Below are 24,120 nucleotides of genomic sequence, written 5' to 3'. Positions count from 1 at the left end.
AACCTTCTCTTTTTGCAGAGAAATGGCTCTTCGTTGGGGCATTGCTTCGGCTGGTCGGATATCCCACGACTTTATGGTTGGTCTGAAGGCTCTGCCAGAGACAGAGCACAAGACTGTGGCCGTGGCTGCTCGTTCATTGCAGTCAGCCACTGAGTTTGCCCAGACTCATGACATTCCCACTGCCTATGGGTCCTACGAGGAGCTAGCAGGGGACCCTCAGGTACGTGTGTGTTAGAAGGTTCTACCGTATATAGCGGGTAATTTCCGGGGGTCGTGGTTGAGCAATATTTAGTCAGTTTGTGGATCTGTTTGCTGCTTGCACTGTACTGCAGGTAAAGGTGGTCAATGATTGCTTCATTCAACCACGAAAACCACGAACCCCCCCCCCGAAAATTACCTGCTATATTATATTACGAATTCTTCCCTGATTAATGTCTGATTGGTGTGTTCCTCAAAGCAAGAGTCACATGCTTTTTATATGGCATTGGGAAAAGTATACTCTAAACTAATTTATTTGTTGATCTCTATAGGTAGATGTTGTATACATTGGTAACATCACAGCTTGTCATAAAGACACTGTCCTTCTGATGCTGAACAATGGTAAACCGGTCCTGTGTGAGAAGTCCCTCACTGCCTCCCCTCAAGACACGGCTACTCTCATTAAAACAGCCAAAGAGAAAAATCTCTTTCTTATGGAGGTACATTAATTATGAACACATAATGAGCTACAGAATGTATTAAATTGGCACTAAAATTAATTTTACTCCACCTTCTAATTAGGCTCATTATTCGCTATATATAATTATAATTACATTATTACTGTAGTCTGGTATGATCATTTATTCCCCTCCACATAATTATCACTTGGTCTATAATAATTATAGGCGGTGTGGACGAGATGTTTCCCTGCAATTATTCAGTTGCGAAAACAGATTGCATCAGGGGTCATCGGTGAGGTCAAGTACGTCCAAGCCAATCTCGGATTTCGTAACCCCAAACTTCCTGGTCACATGACAGACCCGAAACTCAAGGGGAGTAATATACTTGAAGTGGGTGTTTACCCAATCAACTTTGCTACCATGGTTTTTGGTGAACGTCCAGAGAGCATTGAGACTAAAGGCTGGCTCACCGACAGTGGGGTGGACGAATTTGCTGCCATAACGCTCAAGTAAGTGGAGTATGTGATATGTATACAGCTGGACCCGTTAGCTTCCCTCTTGTATAGGACCTCTTCTATATGTAGTAGGAATTAAATACAGATTGAGAAACTGTATCGTCCTATTCTCTGGTAGCCCCAATTCAGTAGTTGTACGACTTATTGTTATGTAGTCCACATTATAATAAAAGTCTCCACCTCATCCCCCGTAGGAAATACAGTCTATGCTTAAATTAGTTGCCTTGCAACAGTCTCTGTTATGCCTACAGATCTGTGAAATCATCCTGGACACACGCACATATTTTGTATGTCTACCACTCCCTCTATTGCAGGTATTCCGGTGAGAGGGTCGCTCAGTTGACATGCTCGTTCAATCTCAACCTGCCGGGAGAGGCCTATGTTATCGGTACAGAAGGAACTCTTAAACTGCCACAGACCTTTTGGTGTCCTTCCAAACTAGAAACACCATCGGTAAATGAATGTGATAAGTGTTAGTCCCATGACTATCGTTTGAGCAACTGCATGGTCATCCATGGTTCTGCATCAAAAAGTATTAGCTCAGCTATTTACACATTAATTTGTGTTAGCCAAAGTGAGCCCTACACTGCATGGATTAGGGGGACTGCTTATTACACTCGACAAAAGTTATAAATAGCTATGTTTATTGCAAATGTTGGTAAGGTTGATTTATTTTTGTTGTCTGTTTTTACAGGGTGTGCTGGAGTTTCCTCTACCGACGCCATGCCGACCTACTGTGTTCGTCAATAGTGTTGGATTGTGCTACGAAGCAGAGGAGGTCAGAAAATGTATAAGTCAAGGAAAGCTCGAGAGTGAAGCTATGCCTTTGGAACATTCCCAAATTGTGTCTGAAATTGCTAAAACTGTTATTGAGCAACTAGGTTCCTGTATCTATAATAATTAAAATCTCTACACTAATTTTATACTTAATTTTATGTAGATTTCTATAATTAAAATCTCGTAATATTTCTAGTTTACACAAATTTTATCCCGTGAATTTTCTTTCTTAATTTCATATTAATTTGGTGCCACGCCTTGTGGTTAGAAATTTCCCCTAGTATTCCACAGTAAAACATGAGCTTGTAGCGTTACATGATAAATACACAACCTTGTAGTTTGGTTGTTATCTACCCTTTAATAGCTAGCTAGCTAGCTCTATGCTAGTTCTATTAACTCTTTAGTCCATACAGTATCTACCCAGAATCCAGCAAGATCATGGATGAGAACGTTCAGTTCAGGCCATTGTGTAAGTTTCATGTTTGTGTCTGATCTATAGGTAGCTATCACTTAACTTGCATACTTGCAGTGCAGCATAGTGCATTATTTTTATGGGCTATTAATGAACAAAGGCATATATACTTAGCCTCGATTCTCACCATGCATGCACATGCACAAATCTGTCTCAGCCTGTAGTTACTGATATTCTTGTTTCATGCAGCCATTCCGTTCGATTCGAATTCGATGGTATGGCAATCTCCCTCTAGTACCCCCGGCCCCTCCACCCCAGCCCCCCCCCTACCCAGTCCCCTAGCACAGGTCACACCCACTCCCGACTTCCACCCTCCACTCAGACCAAACTACGGTCGACTCGGAAGACCCATCATACTCAAAGCCAATCATTTTAAGGTGCATGCGAATTACACAAGAGTACGTAGATATCACTTGTAGACTTGTACATTTACTCTTCTGATATACATGCTATGAGTGAACATGTATATATATATATATATAAAATGTAATGTGGCTATTAATTAGGTCAACGACTATAACAGATGTGGGTTTTCACTGTCCTTTGTTGACCTTTTACCATTAAGTTGTTTAGTTTCAATTCACATTCATTTCCAATTCAATTACCAGATTGACTCCTCTCCTCCTGCAGGTCCAAATCCCCTCCTGCGTACTCTATCACTATGACATATCTATAATACCCGAGAAGTGCCCCAGGCGTGTGAACAGAGAGATAGTAGAAACACTAGTACAGGTACATGGCGAGTATTTCGGTCGACAAAAGCCAGTCTTTGACGGACGAAAAAATCTCTACTGTAGAAGACCCTTGCCAATTGGGAGAGACAAGGTCTGTACTATGGGGTTGATCTTGGTATGCAAATCAGTCATTTGTTTTCCATTGTAAAGAGAATGTGTAGGACACATTTCTGCTGATTCATGCAATGTTATTCATTGTGTATCATATGCTTCCTTTGGTATTTGTTAATGGTATTCAGTTGCTAAATCAGTACATATTTTAGTAGGAAGGTTGTCACTCACAAAATACCACTGGCTTGCTTTGTTAGTACAATTACAGGCTATTGTATATACTTATTGTAATATAGAAATGCCACGCTTCAGTTGCACGTTACTAAACTGCATATCTGTAGTCGAGTGCAGTTGTTAGAATGCTTACACCACTAATGGTTGACCTGCAAAATATTAGATTTTGGGGGTCAAAGGAGTGGAATTAAGCGTGTGTCTCTCTGGTTATCCAGCTTGAAAACGTAGGTCTGCATGTTTATATCTTGTTGCATGGTGAGGTATGATAAAGAACTATAAGATTCATTTTCACTTATTCACACCATACTCGAGCAAATGGGCTGATGTTGTTTCACAGAGTTTCATAATAAACTTATGAGCACAGGTTTCAACCTTCCAAATACAAGTGTTTGGTTTTGCTGGGTACAAGGATGTTGTGGCTTACTGCATGATGTAGTTGGTTTCACTGTTGACTGCACACAGTACATGTGCTCATCACCGTGGTGTATTCATCCTACAGATTGAGGTTACAGTATCACTACCTGGTGGTGATGGGAAGGACCGATCTTTCAGGGTAAGGAAGAAAGACAGGTTCACAGTATGTATATAGATACAGACCCAGATAAGAGGTATCCCCATGACCATGTGTAATGGATACGTTACTTCACCCTTGCTTTTATACAGTATATTGAACATTCACTCTCATATCCATGCAATGCTCACTCTCACAAGTAATCCCCAAAATTTCAACTGTCTCACCAACACTCTGGCTACAGAAACTCTCATAGGTCTACAAGACTACACTACTTCCTAGCCCCACCCCACACACCCTAACCCTCGATCTCCACACCCCACACACACCCTAGCCCTTCCCCCCCCACACACACACCCTAGCCCTTCCCACACACACACACACACTCAGGTTGGTATCAAACACGTAGCTCAGGTCCAGCTGGAACAGTTGGAGAGAGTGCTGCGTGGTGACCAACCAGGAATGCCCTTTGACTGCATACAGAGTCTGGATGTTGTAATGAGACACCTACCCTCCATGAGGTGAATGGCTTATCACTGTTAGCATGTCTGTTGCTTCAAAGAGCCCCTTTGTGTGTCTCGTGTACTTCACCATTAGCTCTGTATCTGAACATTTACACCGTATCCAGTTGCTTCAATAAGAAGCCTTAATTGCCTGACTGCTATGTATATATATACACACGTATTATTGTGACCATTAAACTAATTCTGTGGCTTTATCTAGCAAAAACGTTGGTCTAAGAATGCAAACAGTATATACGTGTTTTTTTTCAGTTGAGTAAACATTTATCGTATTTATCGTCCTTCAGATACACTCCTGTTGGCCGATCGTTCTTCTCCCCTCCTGACGGGGACCCCCACCCCCTGGGTAGTGGGAGGGAGGTGTGGTTTGGGTTCCACCAGAGCATCAGGCCGTCACAATGGAAAATGATGCTCAATATCGATGGTGAGGGAAATCCCCTAATAAACTGGATATATAGCTTGATAACATGCTATAATACACTGTACATGTTATAGTAATTTAAGAACCTTACATGTCAGTAGCAGTCAGGGTATGGGTGGGGGGGGGGAGTTCACAAGGCCCAACCTTGATCCAGCTACATGTCAGTATAGCAGTCAGGGTGTGGGTGGGGGGGGGGAGTTCACAAGGCCCAACCTTGATCCAGCTACATGTCAGTAGCAGTCAGGTCTATGGGGAGTTCACAAGGCCCAACCTTGATCCAGCTACATGTCAGTAGCAGTCAGGTCTATGGGGAGTTCACAAGGCCCAACCTTGATCCAGCTACATGTCAGTAGCAGTCAGGGTGGGGGGGTGGGGGGGGAGTTCACAAGGCCCAACCTTGATCCAGCTACATGTCAGTAGCAGTCAGGGGGGTGGGGGGGGGGGGAGTTCACAAGGCCCAACCTTAGAGAGCATGACCCAGCTACAGTATATATATACCACATGCAATTCCTGTTATAGTAGCTCTTGTTTCCTCCATCATCAGTGTCAGCCACTGCGTTCTACAAGCAGCAGCCAGTGCTGGACTTTCTCTGTGAAGTGATGGAGCTAAGTAGCATTGAATGTCAGAACAGACCACTCTCAGACTCACAAAGAGTAAAGTTTGCCAAAGAAATAAAAGGTATATCCCTTGTAATTATGAGTCTACTTAATAATTTGTGAATTAAATGGCTGTGGGCCAATTTATTTATTGTTTTTGTGAAGCCCAAATGTAGCTAGTGGCGTGGGTGGTAGCTTTGGAGACCATGTTACATAATTATTATACAACATTCAATCGAGATAATTATTATGAAGATTGTGTTTTATTTTATTTTGTTAATGGTGTCCAGGACTGAAAGTGGAAGTGACCCACACTGGCCCCATTAGGAGAAAGTACAGAGTGTGCAACGTCACTAGGAGACCCGCTTCTGCACAAACGTATGTAAGACAAGACTATGTACAAGTCAGTACATCTTTCAGCTATGAATGAATTAGCATACATTCTGCATCAATAGGTAGCGACGAGGTGGTCGGTTTGATGTGGACATTACTTATTGTTGGGTATTTCTATCAGATTCTCTCAAAAGGCTTTGACTTCTTGTGCTGCGTGTTATTGAAAATAACCACGGTTATACTTTCGTGCACCATACAGGTTTCCGTTAACAGTAGAGTCAGGTGACACTTACGATTGCAGCGTGTGGACGTACTTCAAGGAAAAGCACAAGCTTGAGTTGCGCTACCCACACTTACCATGTCTGCAAGTAGGGCAAGAGAAGAAGCACACCTACTTACCATTAGAGGTACTACAGTAGGTTACTGTGACCATGTGTTGCTGGGAACATTTCAGTGCCTCTAGGAATGTGTAATGAGATTTATGGTCTATAAGAGAATTTTAATCTTCATAGCATACTGGTTTCTTTATTGCTATAGTCGACTTGTGTTCAACCTCCTAAATAAGCTATGATTCACTTGCCTGAGGGAAGCATTTATCACTATGTTCATACTGATACCTTGAAGTCAACTGTTAAGTTGTTAAGTTCGTGCTAAATAGGAGGGCAGGTTGCATGGTAGGTTGTCCATAGGCTATAATGACTTTTCCATCATCACCTGGTGTACAATGTACAAGTGTAAATAGAATAAATGGTTTTATGGACAAGTAACAATACAGAAATGGATCTCTGAAAGATAGACCAAATAGTTACCTTGTTGGTGGTTATAAGCCGTTGCTTTAGATGAACTACAAAAGGCAGTATATAAACTGAAACTCTCTTTTGTACTTGTGGTACAAGCTGTAAGCCAGTGAGTGGGTGCCCCCCCCCCTCCCAGACTAACACTTAGTGAGTGGGTGCCCCCCTCCCTCCCAGACTAACACTTAGTGAGTGGGTGCCCTCCCTCCCTCCCAGACTAACTCTTAGTGAGTGGGTGCCCCCCCTCCCTCCCAGACTAACACTTAGTGAGTGGGTGCCCCCCTCCCTCCCAGACTAACACTTAGTGAGTGGGTGCCCTCCCTCCCTCCCAGACTAACTCTTAGTGAGTGGGTGCCCTCCCTCCCTACCAGACTAACTCTATAGTGAGTGGGTGCCCTCCCCCCTCCCTAGCTAGTGCTCCTGTCTATTATCACTTGCTCTCTGTTCTCATGCATGCAGGTATGTAACCTGGTGCCAGGGCAACGTTGTATCAAGAAGCTGTCAGAGATGCAGACCTCACGTATGATTAGAGCCACATCGCGCACTGCCCCCGACAGAGAGAGAGAAATAAACAGACTGGTGAGTCTTCTGGAAGGTGGTTGTGGTGAAGGGGTAATACCGTATAGTGCAAACTTTTTGAGGGGTTTAATTTTCACTCTTTTCGTGGGTTAGCAATTCTACACGAAATTATTAGCTAACAGAAGACACAATGTCATTTGACTAAAATAATAGCACGAAATTTATTCAACGAAATGCTTTTAGAGACCAATCCACGAAATTTAAATGCCTTAACAATTTCGCGCTATACGGTATTTAAGTATAAGCAGAGCACCACCTGGTATAAGCATTATTGTTGTACACCATGCTTTAAGATCGGTTTCCAATATAATTATATACAAAGTTTGACAGAGGAAATAAACCCGGCTATATACAACTGTATTGCTTATGTTTTGAAAATTGAATGTGTTTTGGTTAGAGCTTGCCTAAGGAAAAAGGAAATATGTGGTCACAAGTCGAATACATTGCAGGTGGCACGAGCCAACTTCAACGATGATCCATACGTACGAGATTTTGGCATCTCAGTAGAGCAGAAAATGGTGAATGTTAACGGACGTATACTCCCTCCTCCTCTGTTGCAGTATGGTGGAAAGGTAGGCACTGGAGAATGGTTGTACTGGTGGGCATGCAGGGTGGTCTCACACACACCTACTGTATGGGGTAGGCACTGGAGAATGGTTGTACTGGTGGGCATGCAGGGTGGTCTCACACACACATCTACTGTATGGGGTAGGCACTGGAGAATGGTTGTACTGGTGGGCATGCAGGGTGGTCTCACACACACATCTACTGTATGGGGTAGGCACTGGAGAATGGTTGTACTGGTGGGCATGCAGGGTGGTCTCACACACACCTACTGTATGGGGTAGGCACTGGAGAATGGTTGTACTGGTGGGCATGCAGGGTGGTCTCACACACACACACCTACTGTATGGGGTAGGCACTGGAGAATGGTTGTACTGGTGGGCATGCAGGGTGGTCTCACACACACCTACTGTATGGGGTTGGCACTGGAGAATGGTTGTACTGGTGGGCATGCAGGGTGGTCTCACACACACCTACTGTATGGGGTAGGCACTGGAGAATGGTTGTACTGGTGGGCATGCAGGGTGGTCTCACACACACATCTACTGTATGGGGTAGGCAGTATCCTACAAGTTCTGGTTTTTAGACAACATCTTTCTATACCTGTTTGCTATTACAATTATTATGTGTACACAGACAAATTTCCCTGCAGACACAACTGTATATATTCTTCAAATTCCTTCTTATAAAGTTGTTATAATAATTATAGTTGAGTATCTCTTCTCTCCCCATGCAGAGTCGTATCCAAGCCCAGCCAGACAAGGGAGTGTGGGACATGAGGGGCAAGCAGTTCCATCGCGGTGTTGAGATACACCATTGGGTTCTCCTCACCTTCGCCCAGGTCCGTTTTTGTCCAGAGGACAAGATCAGGTCAGTAACACGTCTATGTCCTTTAGTGAAGAGTGAAGTTAACCTACAGTCTAGTGGTGGTCACCCGGCCTTGGGTAGACCAAGAGTGGTCATAGGAAATGTTCAGTGTGAACATATTTTGCTTGCTGAATTTCACAGAGATTCGAGGTTCTGTCTGTCTCCAAGCTTAGTAATGAACGTTTATTACACGGCTTCAATAAAGGATTGGCCTGCTAACTCTGGTTAAAAACGCTATGGAGACTTTGGGCCCCATTAACTTCGCTGTATATATTATTATTATTATAGAGGGTGACCTGCTTTCAGGGGTGATCACACAATCTGCAAGTTTCTACGTGTGGTACACTGCACTACTCAGTATTGTATTGTATCATCCCTTGCAGACAATTTGTGTTCCAGTTGCGCCGCATCAGCAACGATGCTGGGATGCCTGTTATCAAGGACCCGTACTTCTATCGTTACGTGAGTGGGCTGGAAAATGTAGAGCCGTTGTTCAGACAGCTGAAGCAGGAGAGACCCGAGCTACAGCTGATCATGGTCATTCTGCCCGGGAAGACCCCCGTTTATGGTGAGAGTGTGGAGGTGTGGAGGGGGCGCACATGTATGTGTGTGGAGGGGGCATATGTGTGTGTGTGTGTGTGAGGCAGTGTTGTAGTTGATATAGGGATAGGCTTTGGTAGACTATGCCAGTACAACCCCACAGTTGTAAGTACAGTACCAATAAGCCTAACTGAGTTAACAATAAGTCTAAATACACTCACACAGACACTCTCTTTATAGTGACTGTTTAGGTGCATTTTGAGCATCCACTAATACTCCACTAATTAAGGCCTAGCCCCAGACTGTGACTATTATATGTATAGACTCCTCAGGTATAGATCATCTTGATTTTATATACCTACATGTATGACAGACACTGAGTCAGTGTGCAGTTATGGAGTAAGATGTGTGTGGGCGGTACGTGTGTGAGCGGTACGTGTGTGGGCTCCAATGTTTACTAATCCACCGCATGTACACACACACACACACACACACACTGTAGTCTTGTCCTGTCTATTGTTATGCTTGCGCTCTCACTACAAAATTGAAAGTAACAATAGCATGTACACAACCCTGGTAGTCTTGTGTTCACTACATCCCCCTTATAAATACACACACAATATAGCCGAGGTGAAGCGTGTGGGTGATACAATGCTGGGTGTGGCCTCGCAGTGTGTCCAACTTAAGAACGTTGTGCGTCCCTCCCCCCAAACTCTCTCCAACCTCTGTCTCAAGATCAACGTCAAATTGGGTGGAATTAACAGCATTTTGGTGCCTGGAATAAGGTATACAGTGCATGTACAGTATAGAGTCTGGTTATAAGCACCTGTGCTTATACGTAGTGCATACATGTGCAGTAGAGAGTCTGGTTATAAGCACTTGTGCTTATACGTAGTGCATACATGTGCAGTAGAGAGCTTGGTTATAAGTACCTGTGCTTGTTGGAATATTAGCTTAGGTGCTTAAATACATGTATGAGGGCTGGTGTTTTTAGTACGTATCATATTTACCCACTATGGTCAACAGTGCTACTGTAGGTGCTCGATAGTGATACAATGTAGCTCTGCAAGCACTTTGTTCAGTGCTAGTTGAAAGTGTACACCTATCAAAGCTTGTGTGAAGCTACGATAGGATGGCAGGGTTTCCTCTTCAAGTTATTATTATTATTTTAATGTCATACAGCCTGTATTTGTATTGAGGTTTGATTGTTCTCTCCTTGTTCCTCCAGACCAGCCGTGTTCCAGAGTCCAGTTATCTTTATGGGGGCAGATGTGACCCACCCCCCAGCCGGGGATGACAGGAAGCCCTCCATTGCAGCAGTGAGTCACTAGTGTGTCCATCGCTATAGGAAACATACTGATGCTAACTTCCCTGTTTCGGTTTTAAGTTATCTGGGAAACTGTCACCTCTTTTGCTATCTGTATAAGCCTTCTACTAATAGACTCACAATTTGAAACCCTACAGGGAATACCCACCCCACCCCACACCCCCCACACACACACACTTATTGTGTATACATCTTCTTAAAATAACTTTTAATTTGTCGTTATGCATGTACATGTCTTAGGAAATAGTTTGGGAGAGTAGAATTGATATTGTGATTCTAGCAATAATACACATTGTGTTTGGTAGTTTAATGTACAATAGAATGTATTTCACGCAACCTGTGACCTCCCTATCCTCCCTTTCTCTGCTGTAGCTTGTGGCTAGTATGGATGGTCATCCTAGTCGTTACAGTGCCACAGTGCGTGTGCAGTCACACAGACAGGAGATCATCAGCGAGCTAGCTGCCATGGTCAGAGAGATGCTCATTCAGTTTTATCAGAGCACTCGGTTCAAACCTCATCGCATCATCTTCTACCGAGACGGGGTCAGCGAGGGACAGTTCCAACAGGTGCACTATGAGTCTATAGTACACTATTAATTTTATATTTTATATAATGACATGTACGTTTGTTGTTGTCAACTATTGTAGCCTAGGGAATGTACTGTGCTGTTTTACTTGATGCGTGCGTGTAGAGTGCATCTTTTCAATTCCAGTTTACTATACCCATTCATCGTGTAGTGTACATATGAATAGGGCACACTTTGCGAGCAGCTAATTTTGTTCATTATAACTGGCTTTTGTTGTATCATTACATGTAGCACAAGTGTACGGTGCCAAGAGTACTCTTTTTAAATAGAGAAGTTGCCTAAAAAATTTGGAGTGGTCCTTTACACGAGGCTTCACTGTACCAGATGGCTGATCTAACGTGTAGTTTCACTCCATGCAGGTTCTACAGCACGAGCTCAGGTCAGTGAGAGAGGCTTGTATGAAGCTGGAGGACGACTACCAACCTGGCATCACCTTTATTGTCGTACAGAAGAGACATCACACTCGCCTGTTTTGTGCCAACCCTACGGATATGGTAAGGCCCTCTAACAGCTGTTGTTGTATACGTAGGTCCACCCACCCTCTCCCTAATACAGCCAAGTGCTTTAATTGTAGCACAGCTGACAATAGAAGAGGTTCTCTTTTCACAAAATATAAATGCCAGTTATCAAATACAAGACACTTGTAATAAGATTGCATTATGTATAGTGTTCATTTTAGTGTCTTCCTTGTGTTTTTTCCACTGAAGTATGTTCGCATGATAATAGATTGTCAACGGTTGTAGGCTCAGAATGCTCCCTAGGTATTACATAGTGGTGTGTGTGTTTACTAGCCTTGTACGTGTAGGTGGGTCGCAGTGGTAACATTCCAGCTGGCACCACGGTGGACGTTGGTATCACTCACCCCAGTGAGTTCGACTTCTATCTCTGTTCGCACGCCGGCGTCCAGGTGAGTACTTTGGTTGTTTTGCATATAGCTACAGTGTATTATGTAACATCATGTATAATTATACATTGTACAAATACTTAATTGTTCTGTGTACAAGAACTCCCACAGAGATATGTACACGAGCCAAACAGCTGAGCACGTGTATCCTAGAGACTGCATCATTACGTATGCTTAGTATTATGTGATAGTGGGCCTTCTAAGATCAATCATGTCCACATGTTCTGCAGCCTTGCCTTTGCCTCCATAAAAATGTAGCAGCCCAGGTATTTCAGAGATAGATGGTGATGTTATATGATTGCCAAGTGACTACCTTCACTGTTTAACACATCGAATCCTTATAGTGAGGCCATGATTGCAACTGCTTCCATTTGTGTGTCTATAGCATCCGTGCTGAAACTGAACTGTAGAGGTCTCTTAGCTAGTGATCTCAGTGATGTACGTGCCTAGAATTTTTGGAAGTGGCGGGTATTTAAATCCTTAAACACACAAATTTGCCTCTTTTATGCAGTAAACTATAGGCCTAAGAGGTGGTTAGTAGTATCGACCACCACCGACCAGTGTAATTATGTTATTCGTCTCGTCCCTCACAGGGTACAAGTCGCCCCTCTCATTATCATGTTCTCTGGGATGACAACGACTTCACGGCAGATGATTTGCAGTGCCTGACCTATCAGCTGTGTCACACCTACGTTCGCTGCACTCGCAGTGTGTCCTACCCCGCCCCCGCTTATTATGCTCACTTGGTGGCCTTTAGAGCTCGATATCATCTGCAGGACACAGAGGATAGAAGGTGTGTGTGGATAGGTGGATGGGTGTCTAGCATGTAAATATTTGCACTGTATTTATAAGTTGTTACGAAGTACATCATTGATCTGTCCCAATAGTTTTAGTTAGTATTATCATTATTTTATTGCGTTTCCCAAAATGGCAGTTTTGCCCAAGTTACAAATACTTTGCATATACATGCACACTCAACTAACACCCCCCCCCCACACACACACACACACACACACACACACACACACACACACACACACACACACACACAAGCAGTAGTGGAGATGGGTCTTCTGCTAGTCTACTAAGTGATGATGCGCGATCTCCTCAAGCTATGGCTTTGGCCATCAAGGTACACGAAGAAAGTTCAAAAGTCATGTATTTTGCCTGAAACTGGAAATAGTATTTTTTTTTGTGAATTCTCTTTTATATATTTTTCTCATGAATCATTTTGTGTTTCTGTTAGACTCAGGTATAGTCTATAGTTCTTCAGCCAAACTGTGTATATATTACTACAACATGAAGTATTATTATATTTATGTGTGCTATAGCATAGCTCCTTATGACCATGTACAAGTAGGCTTCTTATTCACCACCATTTCTACAAAATATTATTTTTTTGTGTGAATGAAGAATGAAAAAATGAGTATAATTATTGATCACAGTATTTAGCTTAACACTTTTACGATCCTTACCAAACCCCAAAAGTGGTAAAGATCGTACACAGTATAAATGGTAATCTTGCAATGAACTGGCATGGATAATGGACAAAAGCATAAAATGAATCTTTAATAGTAGGTTTTGTATATAATATTACAGTGGCACAACAGAAAACACAACACACACATAAACTGTATCCCAAGTGGCCATTATTGGGTCCATGGAGAGTACACTAGGAGAACATATCATCGTAGCCCCCAGGTAGTGGGAGATGGTCAGGGTCAGGTCTAGGGGGAACATTGTAAGTTATGCACAACATTAGTAATGAACTCACTCTCCGTATCCTCGTCCTGGACCCCTCCCAGGTGGGCGTGGTCTCGGACCAACAGGGAACACTGGGTCATATCGAGCTCCATGTGGATGGCTGAATTGAATGAAATCAGTGTTAACACAAAACAGAACTTTTAATAGACCAACCAACCTTGGTGGGAATGGTCCACTGGGTCCAAACCCTCCACCAAACCCTCCACCCATTCCACCCTCCTGTCTCAAGGGGTCGAAAATCATGCCCCCTCCACTTGGGCCACCGCTGATGAATGGGAATCGGTCAGTGTCTCCGTATCTGAACGGCCCAGGGCCTCTGAGGATCGAAGAAAAAGCATGTCCATAAGAACAAACACGAATACATCTGTTCAAAGATATAGGGTAGAAGTGTAGATGGCTTGTATGTGGCAACTGGTCCTTACAGTGGGTTTAGATCTCTATCAGCTGCTCTGTCCGGTCGTCTAGGAGGACCGATCCTTAACGGGTCCTCTCGCTCCCCATGTGGTCTCGTGGCTCTGTCAGGAACAGCTGAGGGTGGGCCAGAGGACAGGGACACTTGCCTGGAGCAACTATATGAGAGAGAGAGAGTTAGTGCTAGCCCTCTGAGCTGCTGCGTACAATGTACATAGGTGTGTGTGTGTATATGCAGGCATAATCTTTATTGATAAGACATACGAAGTATTACATTGTAACTAGCAGTAGTACACACACACACAATAATTTGATGGACGTATCTCTCACGTTTGAGAGAGCTTGCCCTCTATTTCTTTGCTCAGTATAGACATTAGTTGCAGCAAGTTTTGGAACACACTGGGAGTGAAATGAAAGCAATAAAAAAATTGTTACGTTAGAAAGTTTAATACCTTGGAGTAGTGAATGCTGTATCATCTTTGACATACTTGGCCATCTCCAGGGCAACCGTATACACCTCGGACGTATTACGCGTAACCTGTGTTTAAAATAGAGCTAAAATAGTGAGTACACAATTTGTCAATACACCAGTGAAAGGACCATCACGTACAGTTGCACTAATTAGGAGTTGGCCATCCATGAGAATAGCTTTGACGAGACATAGCTTCTTGGACGTCTCATGGCGATACTGCAATGTGTAGACATCTTGTGAGCTGTTCCAACCATCTGGGAGGCTAGGATTAGAGTTGCTTGATACACTGAATGCTGTTGTCGAGCAACCTTCAGCAAAATCCTACAAATATAAAGAGTAGATCAGGGGAAATCTTGAGTGCTGGTTTACCTGGTCCCCTACAGCCAGTAGTGAATAGTCAGCAGCCAATAGAGTAGAATGTACAGCTGTTATCAGAGCATCTTGAGGAGAAGAGACTTTAGAATGAGCTAGAGTAGCCTCTAACAAGGAGTCAAGTGTAGAATCAGCCATTGCTTATAAAAATAAACAAAGCGAGTAAAGTCTAAGATCGTCAGTAGAACAAACCAAATTTCATCTTTCATTGGCCTGCTGGTCTCGAGGCTATAATTACTAGCCTCGAGACCAGGCAGAATAACAACTGACCTTGGCAAACGCCTACGCGTGTGTGAGCAATCGTAATCATTAGCAGCAAAAAAAGTGAGACTCCAAAATTTTGTGGATTACCCGTGGACACACACGTCCACTGCACTAAGCCCAAGTAGCCGGTTCGATTGAGCGAAAGGCGATTGCAAAAGAAGTCTCTGGTGTCCCTATTGTGATGTTGTTCAGCTTTTCTCTCATTTTAACAGTCCCATAAGAGCCTTACCATACCAGTGAATAAGTAATTGCCGCGAGTAGGAGCCAGGTAAGCTTAAAAACGGGCATCGCACTATTGACTAAATTGTAATTTTGTGTCATGTGTCTATGAATCAATGGAATCTCATTAACTTTTTTTGACTCCTGAATCCTCTCCCTATATCCAGGCTTGTACGTCATGGATGATAGCTCGAATACGTCTTACGGTGGCCAAGAAAATGGGTCCAGTGAGATAATGATGATCACAGGCAAAGAAGATGTATTCCCTATAAATCAACCATCTACTTTCAACTCTCAAATTGCCAATTCTGGGCACATATCCAATTCCCTCTTGTCATCTGTGATATCTTCAGAGACCCTTGAGTCTTTAAATCCAAATCAGCTCACTGCTAATGCTCAGGCCAATATACCACCCTTAATGAGTATCCACCACACCAGTACCAATGTGACCACCTTGCCAACTGATACCACCACACCTAACCTTCTCCCTGCTAACAACCCAGTGTCTTTGCTGCCCCAAGTAGAAGCTGCTGCCCCCCCTCAAGGCATTACCACAATGGATGGTGGTGCCAATCTTCCCCTAATTCCTGCAGCAGTTGTGACAACAGCAGGTGGGGGTAGCTCCACTACTGTTGTGTCTCTGGGGAAACCAAAAGTTAGTCATGGAAAGGTCATGGATGGGATATCTCCTCATGTGTTTACAGCCTCTGAGGGAGACACAGATAATGATGATGGGTATGTGTCTTGTCTCTTCATTGCACCTGTCATACGTACACTCTAATTGTATATTCATGTTGCTCCCTATATTGACCTTGTGATAAAGTAGTCTGGTTTTATTGCCAATGAATTTTGTCCTTGAAGCTTGTTAACTTGTAAGCTACATTTAACAAAGAATGCTTGTAATATCAGAACCAGCTTATGCTATCTTGTTGTTGTCTTTTGTGTGTCAGGGTATATATTTGATCATATCAGTTACACTGTGGTGTATTATCATGGTCTGTGGAACTGTACTTTCAGCATTTCTATTGTTCCCCCCCCCAGCTTTCATTGCTCCCAGCCTAACATGTAGCTTCCATTCCTTCAATCCCTACTGAGTTACACACAAGCTAAGCTATGGTCCAGCAATTAATTGCTGACATATTTTGTTGTCCTTATTTGGTGGTGTAGTGATGTACTCTGGTATGCACCTGTGGAATTTATATAAATATATAATTATTGAAAACGTGTGTTTAACATGTGCACACAACATACAGGGGATTCCAAAAGAAGGTACCGATTCTTCGACTGAAGAAGAAACACATGAGTGCTCACGATCATGATGACAATGCAACCTTTGAAAGACAGGTGCAAAAAACAGTAAATTTGTGTGCTAATTACTGTGAACTTCACCCCACACATTCAAAAAAAGAGGCAGCACTGTAAATTTAAAATTGTGGTCACAAATACCAAGTTAGAGTTTAACTTGATAGTTTAGATACATAGCAATTTCATATATTATATATTGACATTTGACATTGTTAAGTTTAACTGTTTAACGCTGGTTTTTTGTAGGAGATCTCCAAGAATGATTCGTACTGCTGGGTGTGCCATGATGGTGGTGACGTGCTGTGCTGTGATAAGTGCCCCAGAGTGTTCCATATCCAGTGCTCAGGTCTGCCCAAAGCCCCTGAGGGGGACGAAGAATGGTTTTGTCCTGTCTGCAAGGTCAGCAGCAACAGCTCTAATTGCCTGTTGTACTGTGTGAATGAACCCTCTAATGTAAACATTGTTCACTGTATTTCCTGTAAATGTTTGCGCTTGCGCGCTAAAATGTATGTGAGCCAATTTTGCAGTACATGCCACTGGGTGAAATGTGTTGCGTAACATTCAGTGTACAGTGTGCTTTTGTACATTGTGTATATACTATGTATTTGCAGACAAACCGCCTCTTGTTTATTGTATACTAAGATAAATGCTTTTAACAGAAGTTAATAGTTATGTAGGAAAGTGGTTTCTGTTTACAGTAACTTGTGTACACATTGTAGTCCAGGAAGTGTGCCAGTCATGTGATCACACACACACACACACAGAACATAGCTCGTAAGACCAAGCGCTCTCGTCCCACTGATCTCAAGGAGCTTCTGCTACTTGCCGTGAGCAGGATGATGTTTCCAGGGGTAAGGGGATGCACTGTATGTATTTAATGCACTGTATGTATTTCCTCAATTAAACACCTGGGGCATGTATTACTTAACTTCCTGGGCAATAATAATGATATTGCCTTTTAGGCCTGTAATGAAATAAGTATGGTTATAAGCTAGTCAAATGTAGTATAGAGCTCCTCATTAGTAAACTTGATGCTTATAATTAATTTAGTTTTGTACTGGCTTCTATCAAATTCCCCATACCTTTGTTTTAGACTGAGATCTTCCAGTCACCAGTTCCATCTGACATCATGGTCCACTACAGGGAGTATGTATTTCACCCACTGGACCTTGGCACCATCAGAAAGGTTTGCACTTTTCACTGGTGGTAGTTGGATGGCTGTACACGCACAAAAACGAGCAGAAATGATTTTGTGACCTTTTTAAGGGATTTTATTTGGCCTAGCTACATTACATGTACATGTAGCATAAGAACTCTTGGTAGCGTCAAGAGTAATAGAGCATCTTTGAACGGCCATAAATTTAGTTCCGTTGGTGATTTTATGATTTTCTGAAAGCTTACTTTCAGATGCTGTGTTAAAATCAAAAGTTTATTTTTGGTCTGTTTTTTATAAAAAAAACATGGGCTTTTGCTTTTTCCGAAAACAGGAAATTATGGCCCATTCCAAATTTGTGATTTGAGCGTAACCATCTGAACGAGCTCCTTCTAAGCTTTCAGAAAATTGGAAAATCAATCAGAATTTTAGTTACAGAGCCGATTCTACATGGTAGTACTTCCAAATTGAAGAGGACCTACTTTTACAATGCAACTAAGTTAGTCAATACAAGCTCAGTATTGACTCTAACTTAGTTGCATTGTAAAAGTTCATGTACAGTGGTTGCATGTTCTCCTGCATACACAGAAAGTGATGAGTGGAGTGTACCAGTCGACTCGGCAGTTCACCCACGACACGGAATGGATTCTACACAACTGCATCATCTATAACGGTAGTAGTACTACACACACGAGACACTTTCCATTACTATAGTTACCATCCTCACATGCAGGCAAACACGCTCTCTCCAAGATTGCAAAGGGCATCATCAAAGTCTGCAAAGAAGATGTAAGTCCATAATTATAGGAAAATGTGTAGTTTTGCTTCTGCATATACAGTGATAATTATACATACGTGTATATAGTTACGTATCAATCGCTGTCGTTATTCATTTAGATGAGGGAGATTGAGCTTTGTCCAGGCTGCTATAAACTGACTGTCAAACAGCCCAAGGACTGGTTCTGTGTGCCTTGTGTGAGTGCAGCGTGGTGTACTGTCAGCTAGCACTGTGTATTGTAGTTCAAGAAGAAATCTTGTGTATCTATAATACGTAGTTAATACATGTACTGGCTCTGTGTATATGGTGTACATGTGGTATTTGAGACTTGTTTTTTCCCCCTCTATTTAGAATCCACCCCACCCAGTTGTTCTGGCAAAGGTCAGAGGTTATCCTTTGTGGCCGGCAAAAGTACGTAAATAAAATAACATTATGAGATACGTACATAAGATAATTATAATAACAAGTATGTCAATATACAAACTATGTAGAGGTGAAGCTGCCTTGAAAATACATGCCCAGTCTGTTTCAATCCTGAGTGTGTAAATCCGACAGCTATATTAGCTCGCACGTAACCATGGAGACAGACAATTAGCGTATCTGATCTCTTATAAAACTGGCGCACATGTACAACTATAATTATACATGTAGAGGTCCGACATGCGTGCACGAATCACTAACAAGTGTAGTGGATTGTGGCCTGGATGTTATCACGTGACCGCAACGATACCCAGTGCACTGAACTTGTAGTGATTCGTGCACGCATGTCGGACCTTCTCTGATGTAGAGCAGTGTTTGATTATGCCCCTCCCCCCCCAATCTCTACTGCAGTTGATCAGCGAAACTTCTGACAAGTGTGACGTCCGGTTCTTTGGTCAGCACGACAGGTGAGAGTTCTCGTAAATAGGCAGTTTGTACACTGTTGTAGGCAGCTAATATACGCAGTGAATAATCTGACCTGTACAGTACTGTATATGCTTTTTGTACTTGTGTAGATATTTCTATTAATCTCCCTTTGTAATTGTGTGGGTCATGTATCGTTGATCATGTGTATGTATATTAGTGTACGTGTATTTCAAGCACTATGCGTGACACAGTATCTTACTGTACATCCATTATGTATGTACTTGCTAACCTCTTCACTACTTGTTCACACAACACACGCACAGGTCGTTGGTGCCAAGGTCGTGTATTTCAGAGCTGGTTGGCCTTCCCCCCAAACCGAGCACCAAGACACAGCACTGGAACATTGCCATGTTTGAGCTAAAAAGGTACGGAGAGAACATTGAAGAGATGCGTTCTCAGCTGAGTGGTGGAAAGTTGCCGGGAAAAACAATTCGAGTCTCGAAGCAACACGATCTAAAAACACTGACCCCTGATCCTAATCACCTTGGAAACTCGTTATCCAATCATCTCTCTGCGTCGCCAGCCGTGGTAGAAGTCAGTCCCAGTGGTGTACATAACAATAGTTCAGACAGAAGTAACCTCGGTACTTTTTCTGAACCTTCTAGCCCTGATACTCCGCCTGGATTACAGATTGACCTCGAGGACCCTACACTGGGAGGTAAGCATCATCAGTCACCAAACAAAATGCTGGGCATGCTGAATGCAATCGAAAGAAACTCACAAGTTCCTGGATCGCTGGATTTCGGAGGAGATACAGGACCTCAGTCAGTCACTCTTCCTTCACCTACGGCCGGTATCTCTAAAATCAAGCGTGGGAATAAAGGACGTAAAGCAGGGGACATGCTCTCTCAATTGGTGTCCAGTTTGGCCGAACGACAGCGAATGGGTGTGGTCACTCCCGGAAGCTCTCCTGTGGTTTTAACAAGTGGTGGAGTGATAGCATCTTTTGATAATCTCGAGCCTGATCAGCCTGATCAGATTTTGAGGGATGAAATGGATGATTCTGGCACCCCTACAACTGCTGCAGTCGATATCAACCCTGCATTTAGTAGCATCTATGCTGATCGTAACAAGACAGCCGTCTACGAGGTCGACCCGAGTGGAAAACGAGATCGAAAACGAAAGAAACCTGGGAATGACTCCACCCCTCCTCAGGCTAAGAAGCCGGCAAGGACAGCAAAAGTATCACCGAGTAAATCCGTGTCCCTAAACGATTCAATGACTGATTCTCCCCAAATCCACGTGGCTACATCTGAAGTGGTCAAACTTGGTCGGATGACGGCAGCAGATAGAGTTCCACCTTCTGTGTCTCCACAGCCTCAATTAACTGTTCCCGGTATTAGCGAACATGTGACCGCCGCAGGAAGCAGTATTATTGTTGGGCCTAAAACTCCCTCCAAATCGAATCGAAGTGCCAATCCGGCCAAAAAGAGGAGCAAGCCTAAAGGAAACAAAGGCAGCAAAACGTCTCTAGCTGGAAGAACCTCTACCACACATACTCCCTCCATTGCACCGTCACCTAGTATGGTCTCGCAACACGAACAAAACACAGCAATCATTACGTCTGCTGGGATGGCGAAACCGACGACCTCAATAGCAGCTGACACGAGAATGGAGGAGGCCGCTCAGAGGATGGGAGCCGTGGCTAATGAGATGGACATCTTTCAGGAGGGTACTGGCCTTCTTGCTGATACGATTCGCAAAGTGAATAGTTCCTTTCATGCTCGTCTAAATCAGATGGCCGGAGGGTCTGAAGATATGGGCTATCAGTACTTCATGGAGAAGGTTAGAGAGTGTATCCCTTTCACACTCTAGTTATGCATTAATTTGACCATTACTATTTCTCTAACAGTTAGATTTAGGCCACTGATTAGAGAAATTCGATCCTCTTCCATAGGCTTTTATTACTATGTATACTTTACTTAACATGCACTAATGCCCCCCCCCCCCACACACACACACACACGCACACACAGCTCATGTCCTCCGTGAAGACTGTGCTCATTGAGATGCTGTCCACATTTGATGCCAAGAGTCGACTAAGTGCCAAGCAGCTCAAGGATCAGCTGCACACCTGCTGGCCTGTACCCAACTCTCGTGTGGCTCTGGACCAGCTGCAGAAGGAGTTGAGGGATGAGATGAAACAGTCATTGGAAGTGGTGGGTTTTGTTCTAGAAAAATGGCCCGTTACTGACTGTTCAGATAACTTTAAGTGTTCATAAATTGAGTTGGGATTTTGAATTTCCCATTTAAAAGATGTATAATTATTGTAGCCTTTTGAAAGGCCTATCTAATGATGTATTTAGATGATTGATTGCTTTTAGATAAAACTGTTTCATTATTGATCTTTGAGCTTGCAATGTATATACAGTAGCGCTAGCTTTTTGTAATTGAGTGCTTTAGGCTGCCCTCAATCCATCTACATGGTGTACACAAGTCCAGTTGTGCAGGAGAGAGGCTACCTTGATAGTGTACACACTCTTGTTGTCCAGGTGAGGGCGTCTGCTGCTCTTGAGTTGGAGCAAGTGGTGAATGAGGTCAAGAGGCAGGTCGAGAAGGAGAAGGAGATCGCCGTTATTGAGACTAAGAAAAAGAAATGGGTGAGTGCATAGGTAGCTGCATAGGTAGCTACCTCTCAAGTGTATGTGTGTTTGTTGATTTGCCTACTGGCCCACCCGTGCTAGTGCTGTGCTAGTGCAGTGCTTGCCTTTTTCCATGCTAGAGAGATCACTCTCACCTCATTGCCTGTGGAGAATGTTCTGTACATTGTGCAATGGTGATTGACCTTGTTGATTTCATTGTCCTCATGTGTAGCACTTAAACACACCAGTTTACTGTATATACAACACATGACTATAATTCACCCACCATTATTCTCACCTACAGTGCACCTATTGTATGAATGAGGCCCAGTACAACTGTTGCTGGAATGCCAACTACTGCAACGAAGTATGTCAGCAAGCACACTGGCCTGAGCACGTGAAAGAGTGCACTCAGATTCAGCAAGTTCCTCGAACGCCTGGTCTGTCCCCAAGTGAACTCCCCCTCCCTGTTCCTGCCTCGAAACCTTCCACTCCCCAAATCGCCACCACTGGTCACAGCATGAGCTCTGGAGGTAACAGTATGGCAGCAAATCAAGAAGCAACTCAGCAGTCCAGTCAACATCAGCAGCAGGGGGCCTACATGTTTGTCAACTCTTCAGCAGCTGCAATGGCGGCCGCAGTACAGGCTCATGCTCAAGCCCAGAGGCAGAGTCAGTCCATGATCGCTGGGATGGCCGGAGGCAGTCCTGCTCTACCACAACAGGTACATGTACAGTAGTGCGCTGTGCATTAAACCTCCCCCACTATTTTTCAGCCACTTTATAATTGTTAACTGAAGCATCTTTGAACAGCCATAACTTTAGTTCTGTTGGTCTAATCACACTAATTTGATGATATACTGAAAGCTTGGAGAGAGATCTTTCAGATGATGACTTGTGTTAAAATCAGAAGTCTATTTTGGGCCTGTTTTTGCCTTCTAGAAATTGTTGAAATTGGACCATCAAATTCTAGTTTAAAGAGCCTACTAAAAAGGCGTTACAGTACAATGTATAATTATGCCCACAGTGCATAATATTCACTTTTTCTTCCCTCAGGCACTCTCCTCTGCTCCTGGCAATGTGGGGGGTCCTCACTCAATGCACATATCATCCTCACAACACGGGGGTCACACCTCACACTCTCACACACCACACGCCCACTCCTCCACACCGATAGTCGAGGGAATGGGGCAGCAACAACAACAACAACACGTCATGGACCACGGCACACCCTCTGAGAACACGGCCTCACGAATGGAGCACCTCCCTTCAGAGAATATCCTCAACACGACAGCTGCAGCCTCCCCACCTAATCACATTCGTTCGCTGTTTTTGAGTCAAAATCAACAACAAGCCCAGCAGCAGCAGCAGCAGCAGCAGCAGCAGCAGCAGCAGCAAGCACGGATGAACACAGAGAGCCCTGCGTTGAGTCTAGTTGGTGCTCACCAAGGAGGTCCGAGTACACCTAGCAACCAGATGCAGCATCATGGAGTGGCATCAACCCCCATTGGAATGGCCGATAACTCGAGTTTGAGCTCTGTTAGTCATCATTCTCAGCATCAAAACAGTGACCATTCGCACTCGTCCAATTCAAGCATTTTGTTGCATGCACAGTCCCCGATAAGCCCGGCTATACCTCACTCTGAGACCCAGTCAACTGTTCACAACTACTGGCCCTCGTATCAACCGCAGCTGCTTATCGGAAATGAGAACTATCGTCATTTGTTACCGACTATGCAAGTGAACACTTCGTCTGGTCAGAATCAGACTTTCTTTAGAGCTGCTTATTAATTTTTTTAGAGTTACTTTTTTTGAATGAAAATGGTTATACTTGGTATAAAAGTTATGGACATTTAATATTGTGTTGTCATAATTATGTGTTGTTCATAATAATATCCATCACTTAGT

At 43.4% G+C, this 24,120-nt stretch overlaps 4 protein-coding genes across 4 annotated transcripts; 3 read left to right on the top strand and 1 right to left on the bottom strand.

The window, feature by feature from the left end:
- The first annotated feature begins 22 nt into the window (after positions 1-22).
- Positions 23-2,171, top strand: LOC135332078 (trans-1,2-dihydrobenzene-1,2-diol dehydrogenase-like). The gene is made up of 5 exons (XM_064527401.1): positions 23-220; positions 531-698; positions 885-1,168; positions 1,489-1,627; positions 1,869-2,171. The coding sequence occupies exons 1-5, from the start codon at positions 23-25 to the stop codon at positions 2,076-2,078; spliced, it is 999 nt and encodes a 332-aa protein (XP_064383471.1). The 3' UTR covers positions 2,079-2,171.
- A 72-nt stretch (positions 2,172-2,243) lies between these two features.
- LOC135332045 (protein argonaute-2-like) lies at positions 2,244-13,432 on the top strand. Its single transcript, XM_064527358.1, has 20 exons — positions 2,244-2,420; positions 2,613-2,800; positions 3,054-3,248; positions 3,942-3,995; positions 4,344-4,474; positions 4,762-4,898; positions 5,440-5,574; positions 5,783-5,870; positions 6,085-6,232; positions 7,079-7,198; positions 7,648-7,770; positions 8,499-8,632; positions 9,013-9,197; positions 9,795-9,954; positions 10,398-10,488; positions 10,869-11,063; positions 11,443-11,577; positions 11,889-11,990; positions 12,581-12,780; positions 13,044-13,432. Exons 1-20 carry the CDS (start codon positions 2,390-2,392, stop codon positions 13,156-13,158), a joined length of 2,667 nt encoding a protein of 888 aa, XP_064383428.1. The 5' UTR covers positions 2,244-2,389; the 3' UTR covers positions 13,159-13,432.
- A 55-nt stretch (positions 13,433-13,487) lies between these two features.
- Positions 13,488-15,204, bottom strand: LOC135332079 (proteasome inhibitor PI31 subunit-like). The gene is made up of 8 exons (XM_064527402.1): positions 15,004-15,204; positions 14,773-14,955; positions 14,615-14,700; positions 14,493-14,561; positions 14,174-14,320; positions 13,909-14,067; positions 13,762-13,851; positions 13,488-13,714 (listed from the first exon to the last, which is right to left on the bottom strand). Exons 1-8 carry the CDS (start codon positions 15,142-15,144, stop codon positions 13,660-13,662), a joined length of 930 nt encoding a protein of 309 aa, XP_064383472.1. The 5' UTR covers positions 15,145-15,204; the 3' UTR covers positions 13,488-13,659.
- A 124-nt stretch (positions 15,205-15,328) lies between these two features.
- LOC135332041 (MYND-type zinc finger-containing chromatin reader ZMYND8-like) lies at positions 15,329-24,118 on the top strand. The gene is made up of 16 exons (XM_064527352.1): positions 15,329-15,538; positions 15,657-16,224; positions 16,743-16,833; positions 17,041-17,193; positions 17,559-17,645; positions 17,888-17,980; positions 18,536-18,620; positions 18,681-18,736; positions 18,845-18,922; positions 19,077-19,136; positions 19,557-19,612; positions 19,895-21,416; positions 21,608-21,790; positions 22,124-22,231; positions 22,518-22,937; positions 23,269-24,118. The coding sequence occupies exons 2-16, from the start codon at positions 15,668-15,670 to the stop codon at positions 24,001-24,003; spliced, it is 4,284 nt and encodes a 1,427-aa protein (XP_064383422.1). The 5' UTR covers positions 15,329-15,538; positions 15,657-15,667; the 3' UTR covers positions 24,004-24,118.
- Positions 24,119-24,120: the final 2 nt, after the last annotated feature.

This window comes from Halichondria panicea, chromosome 2, assembly GCF_963675165.1.
Source record: "Halichondria panicea chromosome 2, odHalPani1.1, whole genome shotgun sequence".
In the NCBI taxonomy this organism is placed as follows: Eukaryota; Metazoa; Porifera; class Demospongiae; order Suberitida; family Halichondriidae; genus Halichondria; species Halichondria panicea.
Note: the sequence above shows the minus strand (reverse complement) of the source record. Positions and strands in the feature narration are given on the sequence as shown.

Bases quoted from the DNA above. Each gene is read 5' to 3' on its own strand.
- LOC135332041 (XM_064527352.1), top strand. From the start codon at position 15,668: ATGGATGATAGCTCGAATACGTCTTACGGTGGCCAAGAAAATGGGTCC. The intron at 19,137-19,556 runs GTACGTAAATAA...TCTCTACTGCAG, and splicing joins ATCCTTTGTGGCCGGCAAAA to TTGATCAGCGAAACTTCTGA. The intron at 22,232-22,517 runs GTGAGTGCATAG...TCTCACCTACAG, and splicing joins AGACTAAGAAAAAGAAATGG to TGCACCTATTGTATGAATGA.
- LOC135332079 (XM_064527402.1), bottom strand. From the start codon at position 15,144: ATGGCTGATTCTACACTTGACTCCTTGTTAGAGGCTACTCTAGCTCAT. The intron at 14,701-14,772 runs GTACGTGATGGT...TTTTAAACACAG, and splicing joins AACTCCTAATTAGTGCAACT to GTTACGCGTAATACGTCCGA. The intron at 13,715-13,761 runs GTGAGTTCATTA...TGTTCCCCCTAG, and splicing joins CCAGGACGAGGATACGGAGA to ACCTGACCCTGACCATCTCC.
- LOC135332078 (XM_064527401.1), top strand. From the start codon at position 23: ATGGCTCTTCGTTGGGGCATTGCTTCGGCTGGTCGGATATCCCACGAC. The intron at 221-530 runs GTACGTGTGTGT...TGATCTCTATAG, and splicing joins AGCTAGCAGGGGACCCTCAG to GTAGATGTTGTATACATTGG. The intron at 1,169-1,488 runs GTAAGTGGAGTA...CCTCTATTGCAG, and splicing joins TTTGCTGCCATAACGCTCAA to GTATTCCGGTGAGAGGGTCG.
- LOC135332045 (XM_064527358.1), top strand. From the start codon at position 2,390: ATGGATGAGAACGTTCAGTTCAGGCCATTGT. The intron at 5,575-5,782 runs GTATATCCCTTG...AATGGTGTCCAG, and splicing joins GTTTGCCAAAGAAATAAAAG to GACTGAAAGTGGAAGTGACC. The intron at 7,771-8,498 runs GTAGGCACTGGA...CTCCCCATGCAG, and splicing joins TGTTGCAGTATGGTGGAAAG to AGTCGTATCCAAGCCCAGCC.